The sequence below is a fragment of the Eumetopias jubatus genome, unplaced genomic scaffold, assembly GCF_037043125.1.
Source record: "Eumetopias jubatus isolate StellerSeaLion01/CBP00866 unplaced genomic scaffold, mEumJub1_p1.0 scaffold_4, whole genome shotgun sequence".
Taxonomy (NCBI): Eukaryota; Metazoa; Chordata; class Mammalia; order Carnivora; family Otariidae; genus Eumetopias; species Eumetopias jubatus.
Window position 1 is genome coordinate 185089624 of NW_028274810.1, and position 20472 is coordinate 185110095.

Genomic DNA, 20472 nt, shown 5'->3' on the forward strand with positions numbered 1-20472 from the left:
AAGCCATCTGTCACAGAGGTCTGGAATTTTATGTGAATGTTGGTTGTGCAGTCTTAACCCAAGTTTTTTTTTTTATTTTTTTAATGAAAAATGTCAGCAACTACAATATTTAGCATTTTACTTTACATTGGCCATTAAACTTGATTACTATAGCTCTGTTTCATTGCTATAGTTACATATCAGCTATGAAGCCAAGAATTATTTTGATGTGCTCACAGCAGAATACATTGTTGTACCATGGAGAGAGCACATGGCACTGATATGGTTAATATCTTGGAGTTTTGTAACTAAGGTTTATTAATGCTGGTATAAAAACGTATTTGATATTATACAGATGGCATAAGATGTTGTGGTTACTAAGTTATTATCCCGGATAAGCTGTACTGTCAAATTCAGGGCTTAAAACTATCACAGGAGATTAAACTATTTACTAAAAAGGACAGAAAGATATAGCCAAAGCATCTTAGTGCAAACGTATTAGAAGTATATTTACCTCCCACAAATATAACAAAGCATATCTACCTCAGAGGCTGAGAGATTGAAAATAGGAACTATGCAGGTGAAACAAGCAAACAGAAGAGGTGCCTCATTTTCCAAATCAGGTGCAAGCAGTGAGCCTTTGGAGCACAGCTACGTTGGCCCACACCTCAGTGGCAACTGTTGGGGAGGGGGAAAGGCAGAGTGTAAATGGGGAGTTAAAATAAATCCCCCCGGGGAAGTAACTGGCTACCATATGGGTTAGGGATCTTGCTAACGTATTCAAAGAGACTCCTGCTTTGCCAGCCAAAAGGGAAAAGAGCCGAGACGTTGTCCAAGATTTAATCGTGAATTGATGGATGATAGTGAAAATACGGAGAGGTATTTATCTGACCCACTTAGGAAAAAGACAAGTGAGCTCTTCCCGCGTTCTGAGTCCTACTGCATGGCAGTAGGGATCTAGTTGGGACTTGTACCTTAAACTACAACAACAACAACAAAAAGATAGCCAACGATATCGCAAGGAGAAATGCCGTGAGGTGTAGTGAGTTTTAAGTCTCATACTAAGTGTCTGGAAAAGAATCAGTTTTATTCTCAAGTTTCACTGTACAACTTACCTCCAAGCAGGCCTGATGGCTGCAGATACCTGAAGGCTTCCAGAATCAACAACGGTTTGCCCTGTCTGCCTCTGGCCCCCGCCCCCGCACGTTAACAAAGCTTTTCTGGTTCAAGTAACCCAGGGGAAAATGTCATGTTCGTATTAATCTAATATTCCGATAAAAATTCTCTTGCAGCTGGCTATTTTTGCATATATTCACGTTAGATTAATACTGCATTGGGGGTGAGCTGGGAAGTAGTGCTGGGCCTTTTTATAAACTCAAGTGTTAATGCTATAAGTGATGAATTGAAAGTGATAATTCTGCAAACCAGAAAAGGAGATTTAAAGCTAAACTTCAAAAAAATATATAAAACAGGGTTAGCCAATGCATTTAGCATTTGGAACATCTTATTTATATTAGATTCTACTTTGTTTAAACCCAGAAACACGAAGCTCACTAATGGTGCTGCTCTTAAAAGTCTGCCTAAGAATTGAACATTAACCAAAGCAAATCAGAAAGCTAGATTTTAAATCAGATATACTTACATAAAAGCTTGCATTTAAAATTATCCTTTAAAAGCCCCACATGGCTAGGCTATAACTGCAAACTGCTTAAATGTTTTTCTGTTTCCTATTGTATACCAGGGAGCCGAGATAGAAGTGGATGAAAATGGCACATTGGACTTAAGCCTGAAAAAAAATCGAATCCTGGACAAAGCTGCACCCCTAACTTCCTCTAACACTTCTATTCCAACTCCTTCCTCTTCCCCATTCAAAACAAGCAGCATTTTGGTCAATGCAGCATTCTATCAGGCTCTCTGTGATCAAGAGGGCTGGGATACTCCTATCAACTATAGCAAAACTCATGGGAAGACAGAGGAGGAGAAAGAGGTATTGTTTCAATATGTCAATCACTAAGTTTAAGACAGAGCATGATTGGAAAGTATTCTTAGCTTTTTCCTCCTATGTTACTTTTTGTACTCCTGTTTAGATAACACATAATTCTGTACCTTGTTTTAGATTTTGGTAAGGTGATGATCTTAAATTTCATCAGAAACTGATAAATGAATCCAATTTTTTCTGTCACTTGACTAAAATGATGTCACTGAGTGAATTTGATCCCCATCAGGGCTGCAGTTGTGTGCACTGCGTGAGAGATTATATTAAACATCCCTGCAGATGCAGCAGCCTGTAAGGTGCAATGTATTACTCAACACTGAAATGCCAACTTACTAACTCTTTCTGAACCAGAGGGTAGAAAATGAAATCAAATCAGGGATGACTAAGAATCATGGCAAAATCCTTTCCTTGGTTTCATGAAGGAACTATGCTAGCCTATCTACGTCTAGAGCCATTGGCTGAGGTGTTTGGATCACGGGTGTCTAAATTGTATCAGTCTCAAAGTCAAGGAGATGCATTTGTGTATTTGGTTATCTTTGGAGTAGCCAGGTGTCGTGACTGTACAGGTTCATCAAGCCTTCATCTCCATAGTTTGAGCCACCTGGCCTAGTCTAATTAGCCATCGTTTAGTGTCATCCAAAAGAATTCATGGCCAGAAACCTCCACTATTTAGACTCTATATCATTGCAAATGTGACCCTAATTGTTACAGTAGTGATTCATTTTGCTTTGCTGTTTGTCGGGAAAGTTGATACTTGCCGGTTGATATGTTTAAAGAAATAAAATAGCCACTGTCTTTGGAAGGGTGCACCACCTTTTTCATCTTTTTGAAGTACAGAAACTTTTGGGGGAAAAACTAATTTGATGTTAGCATATGCTTTAACATCTCAGAGCATAAGTTGACATAAACAGTAGTGATCACAAGATTGGGTTGTTTCTCCCATTCCCCTTCTTTTGTTCCTTCCTCCCTCCTTCCCTTCCTTCCTTCCTTCTTCACTCCCTTCTTCCTTCTTTCTTTCCTTCCTCTACTCCTCCCTTCCCTCCCTCTCTCTCTCTCTTCCCTTTTCCTTTCCTCCTTCCTTCCTTCACTCCCTCCCTCCTTGTTTGCTTCCTTCAGCACACTTTCCCTGGCATCTCCATGTCCGGAAGTAACATAGGTCCCAAGGAAGCAGCACCAAACTTCCCCCACATGTATGCTCAGTCTGATAGGGACACTGACAGGTAAATAAATACAGTGACAAATGGAATAGCACAAGCAGGCACACAATGAAGAAATAAAGGAATGCCAACCCTATGTACAGTGGTCAAGGATGGGTTCCTGGAGGATACCCCAGGATCCAAGGCAGACTCTGTGTCACCACCACCCACACCATCACAGAGAAGTGGGAGGGGAATTCACACAACAGCAGTTTCTGATTCGATTCTGCCATTCTAGTCTTAGTCATTTTATTCTGTTTGGCTTTACAAAATTTGCCTCGAGTATTTAGGGATGGTCTTAGTTAATCTATCATAACACTATTTTAGAAGAACCATTTCTAAAAATAATATATGTTTGACTCCGATCATTATAAAACTAATACCTGCAAAGTATTAGAAGCTGGTTTACCTTAAGTGATGACCACAGATGGGCAAACACGTACCTCTTCCCTCCACCACATCCCCCCCTGCCATTTTGGACTTGTGCAAAATAACAGAAGTTACACCTAACTGCTGTTTATTTTTATAATCTGGAAATCTGTCAGTATGCACATTAACTGATCATTCTGCACAACTGGTCCGAAATGGAGGTCAGGAAGCAGTGTAAGTTGTTGAGAAGTGCAATCACGATGAGATCAAGATTGTTGATCCAATCCCACTCTGTAGAAACCAGCTTTAGAGAAAGGGAATACCCTCTCATTCATAAAACTGCTTCATCCCCAGCTAGTCCAATAGTCAGCGGGATCATGGCATATCCCACTCTACACCACCAAAAGGAAACCCAATCCTAGTTAGAAGATCCGTCGATGGGGGGTTCAGTTAAAGTCTCATGTCACATGAAGGACTATATTTACAAAGTAAGCATAACTGTGCTCCTATTCTTGGATGAATCCCACTAGGATAAAGCCTACCTTGTTTGGGAGCATCTCAGTGTCATGTGCAGGGTGGGACTTAGACTTTCTGTCCCCACCCTTGTGACTGCTATAAATGGACCATGGTCAACAATCACCAGAAATCTTCCTTCCAATGTCAGACATACTGATTCAGTCCTGAGTAGTAATGAAGCAAATTTGTGTTAAGTGGGTTCTTGTTTTCATTTAGGGTCTCTTGTATTGTTTTAACTGGGTTATGATTTTTGGCCTCGGCAACAATGTCAACAATGTCCTCACATTCTGAGACATTCCTCTCATTTGGAGGTCCAGTAAGTACCTCAAGAACCTCCTTGGCTATATTTCTTATCACTCAGGTAGCCAGAATATGAGGTCTCATAACAAATATTTTCTTTATTTCCAATCTCATTTTTTTTGCATAATTCCAAAAAACATCTGGATTCACCTTGGCAGCTTCATGGATTCAATTGGAGTATGTTCTTATCTAATGCTTATATATCTGTGACAGTGTTTTTTTGTTTGTTTGTTTTTTAAGATTTTATTTATTTATTTGAGAGACACAGCGAGAGAGGGAACAGAAGCAGCGGGAGTCGGAGAGGGAGAAGCAGGCTTCCCACTGAGCAGGGAGCCCGATGCGGGGCTCAATCCCGGGACCCTGGGATCATGACCTGAGCCGAAGGCAGACGCTTAACGACTGAGCCACCCAGGCGCCCCCTGTGACAGTATTTTATTTCCCAGCAATTTCATGGGGAAAATGGATTTGGTTAGATTAGATTTCTGCTCTTTGCAGAATGGCTTACTTATTCAGGCCTGACAGTACAGACTTTTACTGCTACAGTTTGCAACCTAAGCATTCTGGAATCTGGAATCGAGAAGCTATGTGGAGATTCAGTGTCACTAAGAATGACAAAAGAGGACTTTGAAAATGCTAAGTGAATTCATAGAATCAAGGTGCTTGCCCTAGGTTTGAGTTGACAAATCGTTTTTTTAGAGAGAGTGCACCCTTGCGAGCTTGGGGAGAGGGGCGGAGGGAGAGGGAAAGAAAGAATCTTAAGCAGGCTTCACACCCAGCACAGAGCCCCACACTGGGCTTGATCTCAATACCCTGAGATCACAACCTGAGCCTAAATCAAGACTCCCACGCTTAACCAACTGAGCCACTCAGGCACCCCAACAAAATATTTTTTAAGCTTAATTTTTATTGTCACGGTAATCTGAGCCTGAGTGACTCATTGCTTGGGGATATTATACCTGATGGGGATACACTCACACAAAAGTGCTTCTGCAGCACTGTAACTCCATAAGACAGTTTTTCACCCCTCCTTCTTTGTGCCTTCATCTGTGCTGAGGTAATCTACAAATAGACAGTATTTATCACCCTGTTCTGAATCTCATAAATGAGAACTGTGATACTTGCTAGTTATTATTTTGAAAAAAATAGATTGTATTTAACATCCTCGTTGTGAAGATAGCAGAGGGACATTGAGTTCAGTAAGAATAATCTTATTATTCTAACAGTCATGTCTCATTATCCTAACAGTCATGAAAAGCAGGATTATTGTCAAAGTTTTTGGAGGAGAAATGGAAGCTCAAGGAGGTTAAATTGTTGGTCCTTGGTCCTATAGAAATTAAGAAATGGGCCTGGGCTTCCCTAAAATGAAGAAAGAGGAGAAGGAAAAGAATGGAGAGAAGGAAAAGGTTAAACAGCACATCAAAAAGTGGCAACAGCTAGGGAGTATAGAGGACAATTAGAAAGGGAAGGGAAAAAGAGAAGGAAGAAGAAATGGTGCTTGGTGAGGCACGGGGAAGCCAACAGTGGTCTACAGTGCTTCCCAGGGCAGCAGGACCAAACCTCCCCTGACCGTGATCTACAGGATACGACCACACAAACCAGTCACAGGAAGTGGTCCGTGCCTGTCTTTTCCAATGAGCCCCACCTGGATGCTGCACTCGGCTCAGGCAATATACTGTCAATGTTTGAAGACCTGGTGGTGTTCGGCTCCTGATCTGACACCTGGTCCTTCCCACGGGCACCTCCACCCTTAGCCCACATGACACTCACACACGTACACACACACACACATGCACAACCAGAAACAAGAGTGATTATTTCTAATTCATTGTTATCTAGTTCATATGCACAACAGTTGCTTAATTTTGGTGGTAATTTTCAGAAAATATTGTCTGTCTCTCTTAGTGAAATAGCCTGTCCAGATGCCCCCTAAAAAAAAAATCCTGAATCTGGAAAAAACTCAAAAAATCTCGAAAGGAAAGTGCTGAGAAATAACTAGGGCTGTCAGTTCCATTCAACTGTCAGTTCTCCAAAGATTTCAGGGTTTAAAATGTTAAAAGTGCCAGATGCTATTATCTGTTATTCGTGTTACCATTATGTTCTGGTCTTTACTGAAATCAATATAAACTTCCATCTGTACATTGAAGGAATTTCATTGCATCCATATACTTTCTAAACACAACACGTATATGCCAGAGTCTCTCTTACATATCCACAGGATAAAATTATCATTTTTAAAATTATACTTTAAATTTCAAAATAATTCTTCCAAATGACATTGGCTTATTTTTTACTGGGTGCTTCTTAAAAATTTATCTAATATAAAGTGATTGTGCAACAAAATTAAGAATTCTTTCAATGATGTTCGCCTGTATTTTAGTACATATGCTCTCTGCAGGTTTCTTGGGGTAGGATGCTGAGCAAAGAAAAGGAGAAAAGACAATCATTTCATAATGTAATTGCATGCATATGAGTCCATAGTTTTTACAAGAACCCACGAAATATTTAAAAGCCCATATCCAGTGAAATTATCCTTTTAAAACATTACCACATGTTACTATACCAAATTAAATACCATATATTCTGCAAGCATTATTTTTATATACATTTTAGTTACAGTAATAACTTAAATTTTCATAATTGATGATTTTTTCAAAATCCCTTATTCCCTTGTCTCCCATAATGTATAGATTCAGCAGTCAAATGATAGCTGATAAAATTTATATGTTCATCTATAAATGTACATGCCTTTAGGAATACTTTGTTCTTAATTTTATCATAAAGAAAATAATAAAAAGCTCTTTTTCACTGTATGCCATTTTTTTAAAAAAAATTAGCATCTAAACAGAAAAACAAAGGCTGTTCCACACTGAGGCAATATTGGATTTAGCATTTGTATCGACTTTCAAAAAGCCAAGACATTTATAAATTGTAGCAGAAAACACTACTAAATCCAGATAGCACCAAATGGAATAGATGGTGGTATTATCAGGTTTAAAGTCTTCTTTTTTTTTTTTTTTTTTGCTTCTGTAATCAGTATTTTTATTTTAATTTTTTAATGTTTTTATTAACATATAATGTATTATTTGTTTCAGGAGTACAGGTCTGTGATTCATCAGTCTTACACAATTCACAGCCCTCACCATAGTACATAAGGTCTTCTAATTAGGAATTGCCTTATGTTGGGCATTTATACTATAAAACTTGAAAAGGAGAAGCACCATCCATCTATTTTGCTATAGATTCCATGGAAGTAGCTTTAAAGTGGTACTTCTCTTTGTATCTTAAAGGGCACCTATGATCAAGCACCCATTTCTCCTTATTTTTAAGTGGTGTACTATTATCTCCTACTATTTTCAAACATATACCAATTTTAAAATATGACAACTTAGAACTATAAATAATATGAAGAAAGAAATTTTACCAAACGAGGTTTTATTTATTTGGCCTGAAGATAGAGTTACTTGAGATAGTTTACCAATGTATTTACCACTGTGTGGCTTTGTGGAAAATGACTGAATTGCTATCCAAGTAATTAATGAAAAAAATTACACTTACCTTTATGACTGAGATCAAGGTGTAGAATTTTTCCTTGGTACAGAAAACCCAGGTGTTTGTTTTTCCATTGATTTTCAGTATAGACTTAGGATTATTAAAATTAAATTTTGCTATCGCATGTTTATATCCATTTAACTTAAATGAGATTTACCTTGAATAATTCAAAGAAGTTTTCTCATTTTAAAGAGATCAGTACTTTTGAGAATTAGAATACAGTTTTATATATTAGTTAATCTGATTTTAATATTAAATCCAGGAAGTATTATATTTACTGGATATAAGCTTAAGATGTAAGTAAGCTAATTATGTAATTGAGGAAAACCATCGTTAGTCTTCTGTAAGATAATATATCAGATGGTAAATAAATTATTTGAAAGGGTTACTAAATCTTCCTTATGAAATCAAGATCAGTATTAAGCTTAACAGAAGGCCACAAAAATTAGTGATAATCCAGCAAGAAATTCCATCCAATGACTAAAGCATTACAAGATACCAACTTAGCAAAAGAGGTCACTTAAGAAAAATAGGAAGTGATGTGAGAATAAAAGCAATTATCTGGAAAAAATAAAATTCAATGGCTAAATATTGTGGACCACTTATTACATATTTAAACAAATAATTTAAATCTTACTTATTTGTATATTAGAAAGGACATTTTGTTAACCTAAATTTACTTATTCTTTTTTGTTTAAAAATTTGTGGTTCATTTTTGCAATATTTCTTTTGTTTTACCAATGACTGCTGTGTATATAAAGAACTATTCTTATGTTCTCTAGGAAACATTCATTATACAATAAAATCTGAAACGTATTCGTTATATAGCTCAAGAAATGCCTCTGTGGTTATATTTGCCAAAATGTGAACTTTTAAAGTTGTCCCCCATGAATTGCAATTTTTCTTCACCAAGGATGGAGGTCCATAATAATCAGAATATATCCTTATACTTATTACCTTATTAATTTTATGTACAAATCCTATGAAGAATTGCAGCTTAAGTCATTAAGCTAAAACTCAAATTCCTCCCTGATGACTTCAAATACAGTTGTCTTTACAGTGTAGCCTAATGCCTTCTGTGCTTCTGTATTTTTTTTTTCTTGCAGAAAGACCCAGTGAGCTCTCTAGAAAATTTAGAGGAAAAAAAGTTTCCTGGAGAGGCCTCCATCCCAAGCCCTAAACCCAAGCTCCATGCAAGAGATCTCAAAAAAGAACTAATCACGTAAGCAATCTTCACTGGCATATTCTGTGAGATTCTAGAATTAGGAGACTCAAGTTCAAAATTTTGAGTAATAATATCCTGGTTTATATGGTTGACTTTAGGAATGTTATAGGACAATTTCAGCCAGTCGATAGTTAAATGTTTCAAACATACCTAAATTTATGCTTAGAACTAAGAGGATTATGGGGAAAAAAGTGTACATGACGTGATTTCATGCTAAGAGATGATTGAAAAAACAAAAACAATATAAAGCAACTAGAAATGTTTATGTGTTTTGTTTTGTTTTGTTTGGCTCCTCAGAACTTTTCACTGTGCTCTGCTCCACTGAGTCAGGCTGAACTCAGCGTCTCCATAGTACCATTTACTAGTTTCGTAGCCTTGGACATAGTTTTTAAACTCATTTGAACCTCCAGTTTCTTATGTAAAGCAGGGCTATCAATAGTCATCTCATGAAATTGTAAAAATCTAAGGAAACAACCTATAAGAATATATAAAATGCCTAGTGGAAAGTATGTTTTCATTGTGCGGTAATTATCACGGCTTGTGGCATAGACCATTAAGATACAGTATTCTAAGCAGGATTATTGCATTTTGCCCACTAAAGGCATAAACATTTTTTTTTAATGGGGAAGTACATTAATTAATGTCTCTATTGAATTTTTTTGAGAAATTAATCACATTTAGTTAGGATTTAAATAATTATTACATTGAAATTTTAAAAATATGACGTGTTTAAGGTACAGATGGCAGCCATTTTCTTTTTGACTCTGCAATAAATATAAAGTCCCTAAAGTCTGTCAGCAAGTTAATGTTTCTTTCCATAACATAATTATAGTATCGTTAGCATATGGATGATACAAAAAACCTACTACCCATAGGTCTAACCTCTCTAACAGACTCATAGATTCTCCTTGAAAGCAGAGGCCAGCTTTTTCTTTTTGAGGGGAATTTTTCCACTTAATTTTGGAATTCCGTTAAAAATCACCTAACGTTTTTTCACGATGATGAGTTTAGTGATACTATAAAGTCAGTTATGGTGATGGAGTGAAAGATCCAGAATCCATTCTTAAATTTAGAGTCACATCTTTTTAGGACTAGTTGGGTTTAGATATTATTCTCTCTGTGGCAGTGGAATAATTGTTAATTTATTCAGTAACTATTTTTTGCCTGCCTACTATGTTATGTTCTAGGCATATGTCAGATGCTGGGAATATAAGGGAACAAATTTGAAGTGAACTCTGCACTTCTGGAAAGTGCCTTGAAGGAAATAAATAGGGTGTCGGCATAGACAATGTTGCTTCTGGGTCGGGTGAATGAGTCAAAAAAATGTTTATATTTTGATCAGAAGTTCTTAATCTGATACCTACTGACCCCAGAAGATCCAAGTCAGTTCTTCAGGGAGTCTATGAACCTTATAACACTTAATGCAAATGATTATTTGGGTAAGGGATTTTATGGCTTTCATCACTTTCTCAAAGGGTTCTGTGACTCAGGAGAGTTTAAAGACCAGGGCATTCGACAGCAATAAGTACTAGTTAAGACTACAGTAGAGGCTGGAGCAGAACAAAGTTTCAGGGAGCAGGGGCCCTGAGCTGAGCCCTGAGGACTAGCCAGATGTGGAGAGACAGAGAGTGCAGGCGTGGACTCAAGCAGGAAGGGGCCCTAAGAAGAGTGCCTGGTTGCAGGTTTGCGTGAGAAAACCACAGGTGTTTAAACAGGAAAGTGAATTAATGGTGTGGTGCTTTAGGAAGAACAGTGTGTAAAATTATTCTGAAGCTGGAAGATCATCTAAAACATTGATGTGAAAAAAAAATAAAACACTGATATAAAGATTCAGACATGAGATCATGAGGCTAGAGAAACTATAGAAAGAAAGGGATAGAGTGCTCTTGAGGCCTTGAGGATGCACATGCTGCTGGCCCCTGACTGGGCAAAAGGGAAGCCCACAAAGAACACAGAAATGAGGCCCTTTAGAGACACAGGAGGACGACTAAAGAAAATGTCCTGATGGCAGCCGCTCCTAAGTTCCTTTTCTACTTCACCTCCAGTTATCTGGCAGGGGAGTAGAGATCCCAGGATAGATGGTAAGTGAGGAGGAGGAGTGGGAGGTGTTTTAGGCAAACACAAGGCAGGAGCCATTGTTTTTCTACAGTTATATCCTTAGCAGGCAGTATAGTCCTGCTTGGGTTGTGTTTCACACGAGGGAGTGAGTGACATGCAGGAAAATATTTTCTGTATGTAAGTGGTGAAATATTAAAGTATATTCATACACAAATATATTCAAAGCTGCCAATTAATGAGAGTTTCTAGCAAAAAGTAACTCTTCCACTTAGCCATCAGCATCTGTATGATCTCTTCTGAATCTGAATCATTCTCTTCTGAATCAGCACAAAAGTATGTTTCAGTTTTTCCAATAAAAAAATTAAAGCCCCTCTCTTGACTTGGCTTTCACCTTGACCCCCTATTTCTTCTTCCTTTCATAGCTAAGCTCCTCAAGAAAGTGTGACCCTGTTTCTCACCTGAATTTCTCCCAGATAGGCCTCCATTCTCACCGTTCCACCACAACCATCTGTAAGCCCTCCAGGGAACCCATCTGTGTGTGGTATCTTGGTCTTCTTGACCCTACTTGATTGGGCTGCCAGACTTGACAGAGCTGATCGCTTCCTCCTCTGTCTTCTGCACCTGGCTTCTAGGGTACCACACCTTGGGACAGTTTCCCACCTCACGTATTACTCCTGCTTAGGCTCCAGTGCAGCCCTTCCAAAGATGGAATGTCCCAGAGTTCAGTCCTGGAACCTCTTCTCTCCTCTGTCTACATTCAGTCCCTTGGGTTCTCGGTGTTAGAACCATCTCTACTCTGCGGACTCCCAGGTGTGCATCACCTCCGGACCCATTTCCAATGGCCATGGGGAATGAGCTCTCCCTTCTCCGCAGGACCCTAGCGTAGGGTCTACCCCTCCCTCTCCACCAGCTGCCTCTTCTCCTGCTTTTCCCTAAGGCTTCAGGGCCTCACGGTTGCTATTCCCTATGCCACAGATGTCTGCCGGGCGCCATAACCCCTCATCCTCCCTCAGCTCTTCTCTCAAATGTCACTTACCCGAGGAGTCTTCCTAGCTGCTTTCATCCCCCACTCTCAGCCCTGATGCTCCTATCCCCTGTTTCTGGAACTCCTGTTGTCCCTCAGTATTTATCACCTTCTAATGCACTCATACATTTTGCTTGCCCACATTCTCTGTTGTCTGCCTTCCTAACAAGAATGCAGGTCCCAGGAGGGCAAGGGTGTTCTTTCATTGATTTTGTTCTCTCCTACATCCACACCATTGGTACATAATATTTACTGCAGTGCCTCTTACTTCCCCAACTACACAAACAGTGAATTGGGAGCAGGGAACACATCTCAAATGCTATTACAAGCCTTGCACATAGAAAGTGTTCAATGAAATTATTCCTAGTGCAACACTGATATATTGTGTTGATATGTGACTGATTTTTAAATAATCTTAGACTGTATTCTTTATGGATTTCATAGGCAAACATTACTGGCTCAAATATGATTTTCTCTTATGAGTTTAATGTTCACTTAGAACTTGGTAGCTGGAGCAACGTGATGGATGAGTACCAAACACACTAGAGTTTAAATGTCACTGAACATTGTTTCTTCCCAGAGGTGACTTGGGGTCAGCCATATACTTACTCCCTTGTGGAGTTACTTCAAGTTTTTTAAATCTTTTTAAAAATTTTTGTTTTTTGATTTTTGATTTTGTTTCTTCATATAACTCTGAATATCTTCAAAATTGGCAAATTTTCATCATTTGGAGGTAGATTTTTGGAAATTGTGAGAGTCATTCCAAACTAAATGTAGTGTAAAAGATTGATAATTAACCTGCATTACCATTTTGAACAGAAAAATGAAGTGAGATTATTTTGTAATGAGCACTTCTCACTGGGACAAAGCTAATACAAAAGAGGAAGGGTTCTAAAAACATTGGGACAGGTTTTGAAATAGAATTTCATCATGAATTCTTAGGAAATTAACTCTATAGAAACCTCATGGTTCTCTCCTCATTTTCATCCCCAGACTGATGAACACTTCAGTGGATACTGCTGATCTTTATGTACCTGTGTTATACACTGGTTTTGTAAAAGTCTTACTATAGTTGCATCCTTTTTCAAAAATTGTGCTTTGCTTTATGTTTCTTTTTTTAATTTTATTTTGTTATGTTATGTTAATCACCATACATTACATCATTAGTGTTTGATGTAGTGTTCCATGATTCATTGTTTGCGTATAACACCCAGTACTCCATTCAGTACGTGCCCTCTTTAATGCCCATCACCAGGCTAACCCATCCCCCCACCGCCTTCCCCTCTAGAACCCTCAGTTTGTTTCTCAGAGTCCATAGTCTCTCATGGTTCATCTCCCCCTCTGATCTCCCCCGCTTCATTTTTCCCTTCCTATTATCTTCTTCTTCTTCTTCTTTTTTTTAACATATAATGTATTATTTGTTTCAGAGGTACAGGTCTGTGATTCAACAGTCTTGCACAATTCACAGTGCTCACCATAGCACATACTTTCCCCAGTGTCTATCACCCAGCCACCCCATCCCTTCCACCCCCCACCATTCCAGCAACCCTCAGTTTATTTCCTGAGATTAAGAATTCCTCATATCAGTGAGGTCATATGATACATGTCTTTCTCTGATTGACTTATTTCACTCAGCATAATACCCTCTAGTTCCATCCATGTCGTTGCAAATGGCAAGATTTTGGTTTTTTGATGGCTGCATAATATTCCATTGTATATATGTACCACATCTTCTTTATCCATTCATCTGTTGATGCACATCTTGGCTCTTTCCATAGTTTGGCTATTGTGGACGTTGCTGCTATAAACATTGGGGTGCACATACCCCTTCGGGTCACTACATTTGTATCTTCGGGGTAAATACCCAGTAGTGCAATTGGTGGGTCATAGAGTAGCTCTATTTTCAACTTTTTGAGGAACCTCCATACTGTTTTCCAGAGTGGCTGTACCAGCCTGCATTCCCACCAACAGTGTAGGAGGGTTCCCCTTTCTCCGCATCCTCGCCAACACCTGTCGTTTCCTGACTTGTTAATTTTAGCCATTCTGACTGGTGTGAGGTGGTATGTCACTGAGGTTTTGATTTGGATTTCCCTGATGCTGAGCGATGTTGAGCACGTTTTCATGTGTCTGTTGGCCATTTGGATGTCTTCTTTGGAAAAATGTCTGTTCATGTCTTCTGCCCATTTCTTGATTGGATCATTTGTTCTTTGGGTGTTGAGTTTGATAAGTTCTTTATAGATTTTAGATACTAGCCCTTTATCTGATATGTCATTTGCAAATATCTTGTCCCATTCTGTCAGTTGTCTTTTGGTTTTGTTGACTGTTTCCTTTGCTGTGCAAAAGCTTTTTATCTTGATGAAGTCCCAATAGTTCATTTTTGCCCTTGCTTCTCTTGCCTTTGGCGATATTCCTAGGAAGAAGTTGCTGCGGCTGAGGTCGAAGAGGTTGCTGCCTATATTCTCCTTTAGGATTTTGATGGACTCTTGTCTCACATTTAGGTCTTTCAACCATTTTGAGTCTATTTTTGTGTGTGGTGTAAAGAATGGTCCAGTTTCATTCTTCTGCATGTGGCTGTCCAATTTTCCCAACACCATTTGTTGAAGAGACTGTCTTTTTTCCATTGGACATTCTTTCCTGCTTTGTTGAAGATTAGTTGACCATAGAGTTGAGGGTCCATTTCTGGGCTCTCTATTCTGTTCCATTGATCTATGTGTCTGTTTTTGTGCCAGTACCATACTGTCTTGATGATCACAGCTTTGTAATAGAGCTTGAAGTCTGGAATTGTGATGCCACCAGCTTTGCTTTTCTTTTTCAATATTCCTCTGGCTATTTGGGGTCTTTTTTTGTTCCATACAAATTTTAGGATTATTTATTCCATTTCTTTGAAAAAAGTGGATGGTATTTTGATAGGAATTGCATTAAATGTGTAGATTGCTCTAGGTAGCATTGACATCTTCACAATATTTGTTCTTCTAATCCATGAGCATGGAACGTTTTTCCATTTCTTTGTGCCTTCCTCAATTTCTTTCATGAGTATTTTATAGTTTTCTGCGTACAGATTTTTTGCCTCTTTGGTTAGATTTATTCTTAGGTATCTTATGGTTTTGGGTGCAATTGTAAAAGGGATTGACTCCTTAGTTTCTCTTTCTTCTGTCTTGTTGTTGGTGTATAGCAATACCACTGATTTCATATCCTGTCACTTTACTGAGTTCCTGTATGAGTTCTAGCAGTTTTGGGGTGGCGTGTTTTGGTGCTTTTTCTTTCTAACAGATAAATGTACCTTAATTGATTACCAGAAACTGTTTGCAAAATAGGGTTTTTTAATGTCATTGATTAGAATAAATTTCCTTAGAGTTTGAGGGCCACCTCCTGAAGGAACTAGCTCATTTCCTTTCTCTAAGTGTTAATACTTTCTTTTCTAAGATTTTTAAAATTTATTTATTTGAGAGAGAGAGCATGAGCAGGGGCAGGGGGAGGGGCAGGAAAGGGGAAAGCAGACTCCCCATGAGCAGGGAGCCTGACACAGGGTGAGATCCCAGGACCCTGAGATCCCAGGATCCTGAGCTCACCACTTGAGCTGAAAGCAGATGCTTAACCTACAAAGCCACCCACGTGCCCTTCTAAGTGTTAATACTTCCATTTGCAAACCTACCCAGATTGTTTCACCCAACTGGTATGGGCACATGTTATTGGATAAGATTTTTCATTGACTATTTGTAATTTAAGCCAGCTATCAGAATTTGAAACAAAAGCTTTTCCCACAACACCATCTTCAATCCTTTATTCCTTAACCTCTTTATACCACCAAACTTAAAAAAAGTAATTAGCAGCTAATTAAATGCATACTTTACTATTTTACTCCCTAATTTATAGCTGATGGGTTTAAAACTCATTGGCACTTCTTTGCTTCTCATGGCAGTATTGATAGAAATAATGAAAAAATAGAAATAAAATTTAAAAAATAAAATAAAATAAACGCAGTGCTGTTTTTGCACACTAGGTGGCCATGTATTTCTAAAGTGGGGATTCCCAGGTAATTACAACACATCTCTCACGCTCTGAATATTCCAGTTGTACAGTGTTCAGAAGAGATTGTTTCTCCATTTAGTGGGTGAATGGCACTTGCAAGATAACTGAGCTCAAATGTTAATCATTGTTCTTTTTTCTTCCTTTACTTGTTTACATGTATATATAGCTTCCACATTTTCCTTTCTGATATCCCATCTAGGGAAAGTGGTAAGGGAAGAGCTAGGCAGTTCAGCTTGGATCAAGCCCTGAAAATCAAACCTCTCTCTGAGAGATGGAAATGTTCTAACACTTATAGTTTCTTTAGATTACCTGAAGATGATTAGAAAATAGCTCACAGGAAAACAACAGCAACAACAAAAAACTAAGAAGGTGACATTTAAGAAAACTTGAATGTTGGCAGTCTATCTCTAAATGTCCTTTCAAAGGGGTAAACTCTGTACTCTACACATATGGATAAGCCTTCACTTTAGGCAGCATGTCAGAGAAAACCAGAAGCCTGAATGACGTAACTGATTTTTCCTCTGATTAACACCACCACAAATAGCACTGAGTAGGCTGAGGTCAATCTGCTTACTCCAAATGAGTGACTTTCTAGCAGCATCAGAGGAAAATAAATGACTGAGAAACCAAGGAACCTGTTAACTATGGAAGAAAATCCTCTTACATTATTTTTAAAAGACACATAAGATGCACAGAATATGACCAGCTTCTGAAATACAATGGAATGCATCAATACAGACTCTGGTCTTTGGCAGATGGCCTGGAGAGCCTATTGCTTTGGTGGTTAATTAGCAATTGTCTATGATGGTTTCAAACTTTGGATAAAATTGATCCCAAGCTTTAATAACTAAATTTCTTATAGGTTTCTGTATTGTCAGCAACTTTCCCACCTAAAATGTCAGTTTACCTTTCCAGGATATATAGTATTTTCAAAGATTTTCTTTTTCAGGCAGTTTCTAAAATGTATATGAAGTTACTATAATGACCTTTTCTTAAGAACTCACAAAAATCCTTGGGGCGCCTGAGTGGCTTGGTTGGTTAAGCAGCTAACTTTTGGTCTCAGAGCAGGTCTTGATCTCAGGGTCATGAGTTCAAGCCCCACGTTGGGCTCCATACTGGGCATTGGGCTCCATACCGGGCATGGAGTCTACTTAAAAAAAACCCTCAAACTCACAAAAATTCTTTTCTGAAATCTGTTATATAATTGGTGCCAGTATTCCTAGGAGCCACTCTCATTATAAAGCGTGGGTTTATAACATTTATATTTTCAAAGAGATAAAACATCATTGGTTGTTGACTCACAACATTGCTAGGGCATATATTTCAGCATCACTTTCCTACATGATTTGAGTCAGAGAATTAATGTGATGGTGAAAACTAATGCCTTCAGATCATGCCACTATTCTTCTAGCTAGTCTCCTGGTTCCTAGATAACACAATTCCTTAGTTCACTAGCTCCTGTGTGTCCCGTACTGTGCTAACTGATCTTGAAAAGAGAAGCTACCTCATAACCTATAGACAGCAAATGAATCTGTGAAAACCCCTTGACTTTAACACTATATTTTTTATTGACTCAGCTGCCCAACGCCAGGATGTGATGGAAGTGGCCACGTCACAGGAAACTATGCTTCCCATCGCAGGTACCTTACAACTTACATCTTATTCTAACGTAAATACTTATTCTCAACTATTCTAGGAAATTATAATCTGGATCCAAAATTGAAGACTGAGTTAGTTGGGGTTTTGTTTTGTTTTCCAGAAGTAAAGCTAAGTTAAATCTTCTGGCTTTTTGTGTATATGGTATAGAAATCATGATTTTGGGCTAAAAATAATGTTCTGATCCTATTGTGCAGGTTATAAACCAAAAGCTAGAGTTTATGTCAGGGCTTTGGTTCTGTCTAGCTTTAGGACTCAAGTGAAACCAAGGTAAAATAATAGAGTGACCTGGGTTGACCATTCACCTTGTGGAATGTGGCAGCCTCTTCCCTGGGCAAATACCAGATCAAGGTGTTAAACAGAGCAAAAAAAGCTGTATTTAATCTTTCCACTTCCCTTCTTCATTGATGTGATTTGCTTTTCCTTTGGGCACCGGTTTAGACCTTTAAGCCACCACCCCTTGGTGTGCAATGGAAATGGACTCCGAATCAGTAATCATTGTATTACTGAATTCTAGAGTTGGGGAGTCTCATTGGGTTAAAGCCCTTCATTTGATAAAATAGCAAACCTGAGTCTATGAGAAATAACTGAGGTGTCCACAAGCCAACACTGGTTAGAGTAGCAAAGCCCAATTCAAACCTAGTTATATTTTTCCCAATCTCCAGGCACCAGTAAATTTAGCATATGTTCACAAACTCAAAACACCATTTGAGTTGGATCTGTGTATGTCAGGGTTGTGTGTTTTTGTTTTTCTCATCCCTCTTTAGTGTTTCTGGATGTCCTTTAGCAGATAAGACTCTTAAATCCCTCATGGCTGCTAACTCTCAGGAGCTTAAGTAAGTATTGGAATCATGACCTCCTAGCTCTTCATTGACTGTGTTAGGACTCCCCCTCATTCAAGACCCATGTGGGTTTTCACTAACAAGTAGTAAATCATGACTGACTAAATTATAACCAATGCATTCTTTCACCGCAAAGTCCAAATGACTAAAAACAACTCATTGTAACTTAATTTAGTTCATTTGCTTGCTTTGGGGATTTTTTTCTTTTATAATATTTTTTAAAGCAACAATAGAATAGTTATTAAACATAATACTTTTTTCTGCTGATTTCAGATTTATACACTAAATCAGACCTATGAAGGTGTGGCAAAGCACTTTCATCATCTAATCTTAAGTAAACTGCATAATATTTTACCTTATGGGAATTTTGAATCACATGTCTGTCTTTCAATTCCAGGACCTAGACACAATTTTGGCACATTTCAACCTAGGATCTCAAAGCCACGTGTTTATTAACTTTTACTTATTGATTTTATTTTTCCTATTCCTCTCTTCTTTTATTCCAAATTTCTCACTTGTTTTTTTTTCCTGCACTGTTATATTACATACAGAATAATAAAAAGTTATAATCTACCTTATGCCCTTTAAAATATAATAGGGCATAAATTTAGAAAAGATAAGCAATAACTTTAAACAAAATTAATGAAACTTATCTGCAATAATAATCTTAAGAAAAATGAGTGTTACTAAGTCTAATGATAAAACAATATTTGTATAAGTAGTAGAATCAACATTTGATGTCTAAATCACAAGTAAAATTTCAGATATTTTATTTTCTTAATATTTTGTTAGTCTTCCCATTTTCTAATTTGTTTAAAATTATTTCCTTAAAAATTACAAAGAATGAATTTATGAAAGAAGATGTGAATGTGATATTAAGCAGATATAAAACTTGGGAATGTTAATACCAGAAAAAGTAAAGGGAACTATGAAATATGCAACTTTTCTCATATTCAATATGAGAAATAATGTACAGTTGATTGTGTCAGTATAGATTCTAGAAATCATGCTATAGATTGCCATTTTTCTAGACTGAAATGTAAGAATATTAGGTTGAGACATGACAGAGATTGAAAATAGAGGAGTGCCAGGCATTCTTACTCAATCTGACTTACTTACCTTACTTACTCAGTATTTATTATTCAATTTTACTCAATTGTTCTAAACTTATACATTTCTGTACCTTAATAATAGCTATTGGTTCTCTTAAGTAGTTTCTCTAAACATTATTTCTAGGAAAAAATGTTGATAACACATTGAAAACATGTAGATTGAGAAGTTCTATAGCAATATTCAGTATTTACATGTTTTATACAGCCATCTGATAAGTAACATCTTCAGTTTTTTCTATAAAAAAAGAAAAAGACATTTATTGACCTCTTCTTTAGATATTCAGTTTTTACTTTCAAGTGTATTTTGAAGCCTATTCCTACTCAGCATTCCAAGTAGAATTGGATTCCCTTTCCTCTTTTCCTCTTTTCATTCCAAATTTAGTGGTTGAATGTCGATAATAGCTATGGGTAGATTTTCCAAAAGGCCATTTAAGTTGGGCCATGAGGCAGAACAGACCAGGTGCAAACGACTTAGGTTCTTTGGCAATTATATTAGTGTGCCAAGTCTCTGGAGCTCACACATACCACTCTTGTTCATCTGAATTTAATGGATTATTGTGGTAGTGGAGCAAATCAAAGAAAATAAATTGTGTACAAAAACAATTTGGAAAACTTTTTTTC

General features: G+C 37.7%; 1 protein-coding gene across 5 annotated transcripts in view; it reads left to right on the forward strand.

Annotated features, from left to right (window-relative positions):
* Positions 1 to 20472, forward strand: part of ST18 (ST18 C2H2C-type zinc finger transcription factor) — a 67155-nt gene that overhangs the window by 27793 nt on the left and 18890 nt on the right. For 3 of the 5 annotated variants that reach the window (XM_088023143.1, XM_028119003.2, XM_088023144.1), the window contains 4 exons: positions 1721 to 1966; positions 9012 to 9127; positions 17819 to 17881; positions 18665 to 18733. In XM_088023143.1, coding sequence (XP_087879269.1) covers positions 1721 to 1966; positions 9012 to 9127; positions 17819 to 17881; positions 18665 to 18733 — 494 coding nt within the window. The remainder of the gene's footprint in view (positions 1 to 1720; positions 1967 to 9011; positions 9128 to 17818; positions 17882 to 18664; positions 18734 to 20472) is intronic. The other 2 variants (XM_088023145.1, XM_088023146.1) reach the window with 1 other exon arrangement.